We start from the raw sequence: 8303 nt of genomic DNA, 5'->3' as shown, positions 1-8303 counted from the left end.
GGACGGGCGCTGGGGAAGGTCCTCGGAATATAGTCCCAGCCTTCAGAGAGCAGTCAGGGTGACGCAGGAGACAGACAAGCTTCCTGGGAAACACCTGCACTACGGGATCCCGGGATTGCAGCGTGTACCATCCACCCCTCACCTCCTTCCCTAAGGCCCCTCACCCTTCTCCAGTAGGCCTCACGCCTGGGGCCAAACCACTGAGGCCAGTTTACTTCCCAGTCCTACTTGGGCAGTGGTTTTTTTTTTTTTTTTTGGGCAGTGGTTTTTTTAAAAATATTCTTCCAATACTTTTATATCCAGAAATCTTCTGATCTGGGGTATTTCTGCATGAGTTGCAATAAAACCTAGTAGGAATAAAACCCAGAAAAACTTTAAGTGGCAAATAGTTTACAAGAAGCACGTCCCACTTGGAAAGCAGGCACAGACACACTAAAAATACAGCCCTTTACACTTACATTCTAAGTTTACACTCTTTTAGAAAGCAGAGGTTCAGAATATCAAGCTCGAACCAGTAGGATTAAAGTAAGGATTCTGCCACTAGATGGAGAAATTGCCCCAGTCTAGCACAAGCGTGGTTCTGGCTCACTGCTGGGAAGTCTTAGCTGCAGGAAAGATATTTACAAGTGCCATATTGTTTAAATGACTGTGGCAACTACACCTTACGTTTATAAACTGTAACATTTTGTCAATTCATTTTATGTATTTTTGCTTGAACGGGGTAGACATCCCATATTAATCTTTATGGCATCTGCATGTTCTACATTCTGCCATTACCATATTCATGATTCAGTGCTGACTATTTAACTCTCTTGAAAATCTTTTAACATTGTTTGCATTTTGTGGCAATTAGCATTGAGTAAATAAATATATGCAAATTTCACTTCCAGTCCTGCAACTGATTAGGTAAAATACTAAAGTCTGGAACAGATTGAAAAGCTTCTCCAGGACAGTCTTAACCACCAGCTATAAGGAACAGCAAAGTCTCATTCCAAAAGAGAAGTTTGAATAATAACTAGACCAACCAAATTTTGCACATTGCCTTTATTTTGCAGAAAATGCTTTCTGCTGATTGTCTTTGGCTACATTGTCAGAAGAAAAATATAAACAGTTGTAGGTTTAACAGTACAAGAGATTAGCTACCTATGCGTAAAATAAACACATTCTAGTGGGCAGAGCTGGACATTTCCATTTTAACTACAATCTGCTGTCCTCAACTATGATTTAATTCTGTCTTTCACAGCTCAGCTCCAACTGTGACCCCTGCCACAAAGGGAACCTGAAGGCTACTTGAAAGCAAGAAGGAAGAGAATTAAAAGTGTGCTTTTTATCTCACTAGAGTAGGACCAGTGGAGTTTACATATTGATGTGCCAGAGTCACCTACGTGCTGTACGAGAAACAAAGTTTCTGCATGCTAGCAAGTCATTTTTACTGTGAATCACGGCGAGTTAGGCCAACTGCCTTGCTTCCACACTTGAATTCACCTGCAGCGCACGAGGACCCAGGACGGCACTGCCACCACCGAGGAAGAACAAAGGTGGTGTCAGTGGGGCTCTCGAAAATAACAGAACGTGTATTCTCCTCTTATTTAAAGTGAGGTTAATAGGCCTTATTCCCTTCCCCCGCCCCATGAGCCTACCAATCAAATCAAGACTTGCTGCCACGAGAAAGTCATTGCATCTTTAAGACACAGGCTCCGGCTCACATGGACGGAGGTGACACGGGCGTCCACGAGGCTAGGAGGCGGGCTTGGGCCGAGGCATCGTACTGGCTGTCGGCAATATCTGTGGCCGTGGAGGCCCCATCGTACAGTGGGGATCCCGAGGAGGAGGGAGCCGAGACTGGGTGGGCGAGAGAGGCAGAGTGGGCAGAAGAGCCTCGAAAGAACTGGGCTCCCAGCCCGTTGGACATCCCTGCCGTCTGGGCACCCGGGGTGATGGTGCCGTTGCTCACGGACCACAGGCTGGGATACTGACTGAAATGGAAAAACGGAGAAACAGATGAGTCAGAGACCTGGGAAGGGGCTCCAGATCAGCTGCAGGAGGGGAAAACAAACCCCCCAAATCCCACTCCTGATAAGTGGGTCATATGGCAGCTTTCTTTCAAACGGGCCACTTCCTCTGCGTTATTAAACCACACTCTGACGTGCATCGAAGTTATTGTCTCATGCATTAACAATGAACAAAATCATTAGGACAAAATCAATAGCTAAAAAGGCTGCTGACGTAGACACAGCTCCTGGCAGAGCAAAATACTCCAGCTTTGCGCTCATGTTCAGAATCCAAAATTCTCAGATATACTGAATCAGATGTTTCAGAGGATGTGCTTAAGCATCTGTTAACTAGCATGCCCCCCCCCACCCGCCGCAGTGATTCCTTCGAGGGAGACGACAGGCTTCTCAAACACCGAGTGGTGGGGGGTGAGCATCCAGGGGCTGCCGGATGGGCACCACATCTCAGCACGCGTTAGTTAGCCTGACCCACGGCAGAAAGAAGTGCACCAGCAGTGAGACCCGGAAGCAAACCCCAATTAATTAGCTTTATCACGTTAGCCTTGTTCTGCGACCACCTCTGAGGCTCTGTTTCCCCATCTCTGAAAGAAGGAATTGGAAATGGGTATTAAACCCCCCAGTCTGGGAACACAGGCTTGAATAGCATTACACTAGGCTACAATTTTGTTTCAGGAAAATGTCTCTCTCTTATAGTAGAATCCTTTTATAAATGAATAATGAGACCGTACGCTGTCGTGGGCTATACAGTTTACCAAGCCATGCCCTGCACTTCAGATGCACTTGAACGTGCAAACAGGCCTGAGTTAAGTGAGGTAGGTTACCATCCCCATTTTACAGATGCAAAGAAACAAGGTTCCAAGATGCACTGACATCCTCTAACGTCCTCGGGGGGGGGCCCCTTTGTAACCTACAGATCATCCAATTTACAGCAGTTTTCTAGGTGTCTTCAGAGCCCTGGAAAAGCTTGCTGATTATGTATTGCTTGCTTTATTTTTAACAGTAGACAATTAGATTCTTATTTTAAAGGAATTGTTTCCTAAAAATAAAGAATTAAGATCTTAGGCAAATAGCGATATTTTGTACACAGAAACTGCGTTGCTTTTGGGGTCAAGATGCCTTGTCTACAGACTCAGTCTGCTGTAAGCCAACTTGTCCAATCATTTAATATCTTTGAGCCCATTTCCTCATTAGAAAGTGTGGACTGACCTCTAGCTTTGTTATTTCAGTTCTCTATTATAATAATCCTATGAAGAAATGCAATACATTTACCGACCGGCTTGATTTCTTTAAGCCAATCTCCCTCTATATAATTTTCAAGTTAAGAAAATAGTCATCATTCTTTACAAGTTACCCAGCATATATGTTAAGAACATTGATTCTATATCCACAGAAATCCAACAAAGTTATTTCCTTAATTTAAATCTGCCTGTCAAAAAAGGTTCTGGAAACATTTCTGCAAAATTCACCTACTGACCCCAATAACCCTATAAAGACAGGCTGAGGCTGGGGTTATTTAGTGCCCTTTTCTTGAAGAAACAAGGCTCAAGAGACTTGTCCATCACAAGAACTAGTAAATAGCCAAGCCAGGATAGGGTCCCTGGTTCCCTTCCATTACAGCCCAGCTCCCATCCAGCCTGAGGGAGCAACTGGTCTTCCCAGAGAACAGGCTGAAGCAGGAACTCACAGCAGTCATGTAACCTGGGGTCCCCGGACACACCTGGCTAAATGGTCAAGTTATAAACAAAAACCCAACACCCATAAGTGAAGGGCAGAATAGAGGCCAGTGAGAGAGATGGCATGAAGTCATAGGCACTCAGAGTTCCCAGGACGGTTTGCGTCATTCCCCAGACATACATTACCTAGAGCCCGTAGGAGGACCAGTATTCGGACTCATGGGGAGCATGCTGGTGTGGGCAGGCATTCCAAGGCTGGACCAATTGTCGTGGGATGGGAGCATGGACAAACATGCAGATGAATTGTCAGAATAGGCTACGGGACGTAAGAAAGTGTCATTACTGATGGGATCTTCCAAGAGTGACAAAATGCATTGAAATACTACCAATAGCTGGAGCTACCCAACACTGAAAACAAAATGTGTGCGATATTAAGTAGAGAAAACAGTCCACTAGCCTGCTAAATTGGTCATCAAAGGCTAATACTTATTGTCAAATGTATATATTTGAATATATTCCAGTACCCAGGCTTTTTCTTTATCATTAGATCAATAGCTGCCCTGTAGAAATGGAATCCTACAATCACATGATCGAGGATTAATTATCTTTAAAAATAAAATCAATGTAATTTTAACCTGCCTTTTCCCCAAAGGATTATTTCTTAAGAATTAAAAACCAGGCTTTAGAAACCAGGCAAAATCTAAAATATGATCTTCTAGCCTCTGGTTGGACAACTATTTCCTTCCCAAATAAGCTCCTTTCATTTCAAATCAGCTTTAATTGCTTCATTGTTTTATGGTGTTCATTAGCTTTTTCCCTCCTTTTGGAGCCAGACAAAATGAAGTCTGGGCAACCATGGTGTTAGAGAGAATTAGGTCCAGGGATCTTCATGGTCTGGCCCGCTGATCACAAGACTCAAGCCTGCACCAGGGTCGCCTGGGGGCTTGTTAAACCACCAAGGGCTGGGCCCGCCCCTAGAGCTTTTGATTCTGTAAGTCTGGGGGCTTTTCAGATGATACTGGGGCTGCTGACCCGGGTACCACACTTGGAGAAACACACGTGCGTCAGTCAAGCTAGTAGCTCGAGTGCCTAGCTGGCCCGACATCATCACTTTCGAAGGGTTCATAAAATATCCAAACCTGGGCGCCTAGACATGGGCCCCTAGTCCTGGAGTAAGGATGCTCGAGCAATAACGGTCACATTCAGCCCTAAAGGCGCCCTGGACTGGACATCTCTGTGGTCGAGCCAGCAGTAACGTGGACATGAAAAGAAGGTCCCTCTTGAGCCGATAAAGGGCCTGCTCTCAGGAGCCCTGCAGACTGCCTTGCCCCTTCCAGAGGTCTTCCGGCCACCCGCAAAGCCCGGGCCTACTTCCGCTCAGGACTTACTTGGAGAATTGTTCCGATGCGCGTAAGGGCTGGGGTAGGGGGCTGGGCGGTGGTTCCTCAGGGCCGGGTACCTTTCACAGCCGTGCGTGGAGGGAAGAGAGAGGGGGCCTCCAAACTGAGGGTGAGGGGTGGCAGGTGGACACAGGGTGCTGGTTCCAGGAATCAACCACCCCCCTGCTGTGAGAGAAGAAGGCTGAGTACCTGACTTTTGCATCACTTCCATTATGTAAAGGGCAGGGGGGGAAGCCCCCAGAGGTCCAGCGGTTAGGGCTCCGCACCCTCACTGCCGAGGACCCGGGTTCACCCTGGTCAGGGAACTAAGATCCCACAAGCTGAGCGGCATGGCCCCCAGAAAACCCCAAAACACACAAGCAAACAAAAACTACTAAAAGGCAGGAGGGCAGAGGCCAGGAAGTGGTGGATCTTTTGCTCAGGATTCGTGAACACCGAGGACCCAGGGGAGTCTTCAGGTGCCACAGGCTGGCCGAGGTTTCGAAACCCACAGAACAGCCGAAACCCTGGGAGACTGACCCCCGACCTCAGCCAGCCCTGAGGCCTCCTCAACGCCCCCCCGGAATCCTCCCGGCCTCTTACGGGATGTTCCGTTCCCCCAGGCAGGTTAGCTTTCAGGGCCTAACTGCTGAGCTTGAATATAATGTAAAAAGAGACAGAATTCAGATTCAGGGCCAGGCGCATTCAGGACACACGGGGCGAACCCTGCAGCGGAGCCCCTCCGTGCCCCTCCGTGCCCCTCCGTGCCCCTCCTCCCACCCCACACTGTCACACGGAGGGGCTCCTGGCCTGGCTGGAGGGGCACCCATGTTCTGCTCACCTTTCTTCTGCTTTAGGCCCTCACTCTCCCCGCCTTACACATCAATCAGAAAATTGTTCCAACATTGCCCTGCCCTCCTTTAAAACTCCAGTTTCTTCTCCGTTTCCTTTTTAACTTTAAAAAAAAAATCAGAAAAACAACCACTAGAGGACAACTACTCTGGCTCCAATTCCCAAACTACAAACAATTCTTCAGACAACATCCAAATGAGGGGAAGGTCCAGATGTGGCCGCAAAGTTTGGGCTCCATCACTTGCCAGAGCAGTTGTTCATATTCTGCTCTATGACGTGGCAGCCCATGAGCCACTTAGGAGAGCTGTTTGTTAAATTAGTCCATAAGATGACAAGAAGGAGAGAAGGAAGAAGGAAGAAAGGGAGGAAGGAAGGAAGGAAGGGAGGGAGGGAGGGAGACAAGGAGGGAGGGAGGAAGAAAGAAAAAGAAATAGAAAAAGAAAGAAATACACACAGTTTGAGGAGGCGGCTGTGCCGGTTCCTCCAGACCCCTGAAGTGAGCAGCCAACACTGACTTTCCTCTCTCACGGTCCCCTCCCTGCGTGGAGAGGAGGGCTAGACACAGTCCTTCCTCCTAACAGACTCTGCTGCAGACGTGTATCACTTCTCTGGCTCATGGAACTCCTAAATGAAGCTAGACTTAAAGCAGACCTTCCCATCCTACGCTCCACTGTTTCCAGCATGAGCTGATGGGCCCTTCCCAGAACCGAAGCAGGCTAAGGGGAAAACCACACGTGATCATAAGCATCGTTCCAAACATGGTCCTTCAGTTTTCAGTCATTAACAAAAAGAGAAACCATCTCATAGTGGATATAAGAGCCGGGCTCTCCTCTTGCCCAACACAGCAGGGTGTAAACACCCATCAAGGTGTCAGCCATCCATCCAGGCCATGGTTGGAGCTGCCTTGAAGCACAGCAAAAGAACCCCAGTAAATTCTCCCCAGGCTTCTCTGTCAGGAGCCCTGTGGGCTGGGGGGGCATCCGCAAGCCCCAGATGGAGCAGGGGCTGAGGGCCAGGTGCCCTGCACAGCAAACGGCACCGTGCTCCCCACGTGCACCCAGAAGCCCTGTCTGCTCCGTCCCCAGCTTCCAGGTCCCAGCAGGCTAGCCCCCGAAACAAGGCGCATCTGGCCAGAGCGCAACAAACCGTACATGGGGAGTGCCCAGATTGCTGGCTGTCTCCAGGTTCTTCCATCATGTCCTTGTGATCGCTTCTGCCAAAGAAGTGCAGCGAATTGTCAAGGAGGACATTCAGAACATAGTATTTGCAGCAATAGTTCATCTTTCTGCACACTTCTTTGCTCAAAGGGTATAGTTAGAATTCTCTCACCTTTCCTTTGCATCAAGGAAAGCTTTTGCAAATGGATTGTATTTAATTTTAAGAGCTGTGATCTGAAAAACAAGAAGTTGCGTTTACTAGTATGTTGCTCATTCGCCAGAGGATTTAATTTGGCACCAAGAAATCAGGAACCACCAGCACCCCCTTTAAATATTCAAATATAATCAGATTTATTTCCAGGTACATTTTTCTATTTGGATCTGAAGTAGCCGAGTAATCGTCATATTTTATAAAGAAGAGCACAATTATGAAAAGCTTTTAAGTGCTGATTTTCCGAGTGGAATTCACATTAAGTTTAACCTACTGCTGACAATATTCTGTGTGCATCAACCAAACAAACAGGGCTCAAAACATAACCCGGGTCTGCTTAGGAATAGTGACTGCTAGTTCTAGTTGGCAGTCAACACTGACAACTTGACCAGCTAATCACAAACCGCCTGTACTTTGGGGTCAGACTTAGATATGGATTTACAGGCACTAAACTGTATTCTGCATCTAGTTGACTCTTCACACCACAGATTTGGAGGGATGCCCCCAACCCTTTTAGGAAGATTCGCAGAGTAAGGAGAGGCCCCCCTTTCTCTGAAGTCCCGTTCTTAAATTCTTACAGTCCTTTAACCTAAATGTTTTATTCACCTTTTCATTTTGAGCCTTTAGTGGATGCTTCGAGTTTTGGATGCTTTTATGGAAAACTAAAGGGGAAAGTGCTTGAATGAGTACTTATTTTAAAACTTTTCTCCCGCTGTCCCAATTTTATAGTTACAGTAAATTACTTGAAAAGGCATTAATTATCAGTCTAAAAGTACAATAATCACACAGGCTCTTGGCATTCGCGGGAATCTCCCGCATCCAGAATCATCCAGACCGATGGCTGCCCGCGCCCCCCTCACCTCTTCATTCTGATAAGCGGTCACCGCTATGAACTGGGTCTCCGGGAAGCAGTGGCTGGTGATCATACGCTGCGGACCCCCAACTCTCACGATGTGGATTCGAGGCTCATACTTATGTAAGGAGTTCAACATGATCTGAGACACATAAACACGGGAACG

At 47.3% G+C, this 8303-nt stretch overlaps 1 protein-coding gene across 4 annotated transcripts in view; it reads right to left on the bottom strand.

The window, feature by feature from the left end:
• Positions 1-260: 260 nt before the first annotated feature.
• The window catches only part of TBXT (T-box transcription factor T), a 118417-nt gene continuing 110374 nt past the window's right edge, over positions 261-8303 (bottom strand). For 3 of the 4 annotated variants that reach the window (XM_082404623.1, XM_082404624.1, XM_082404626.1), the window contains 6 exons: positions 8145-8279; positions 7246-7307; positions 7068-7129; positions 5074-5250; positions 3872-4001; positions 261-1976 (listed from right to left, as the gene is read on the bottom strand). In XM_082404623.1, coding sequence (XP_082260749.1) covers positions 1703-1976; positions 3872-4001; positions 5074-5250; positions 7068-7129; positions 7246-7307; positions 8145-8279 — 840 coding nt within the window. In that variant the 3' untranslated portion in view covers positions 261-1702. The remainder of the gene's footprint in view (positions 1977-3871; positions 4002-5073; positions 5251-7067; positions 7130-7245; positions 7308-8144; positions 8280-8303) is intronic. The other variant, XM_082404625.1, reaches the window with a different exon arrangement.

This window comes from Balaenoptera borealis (genome assembly GCF_965194805.1).
Source record: "Balaenoptera borealis genome assembly, chromosome: 9".
Taxonomy (NCBI): domain Eukaryota; kingdom Metazoa; phylum Chordata; class Mammalia; order Artiodactyla; family Balaenopteridae; genus Balaenoptera; species Balaenoptera borealis.
The sequence above is the reverse complement of the archived record's forward strand: the minus strand, read 5'-3'. Positions and strand labels throughout refer to the sequence as shown.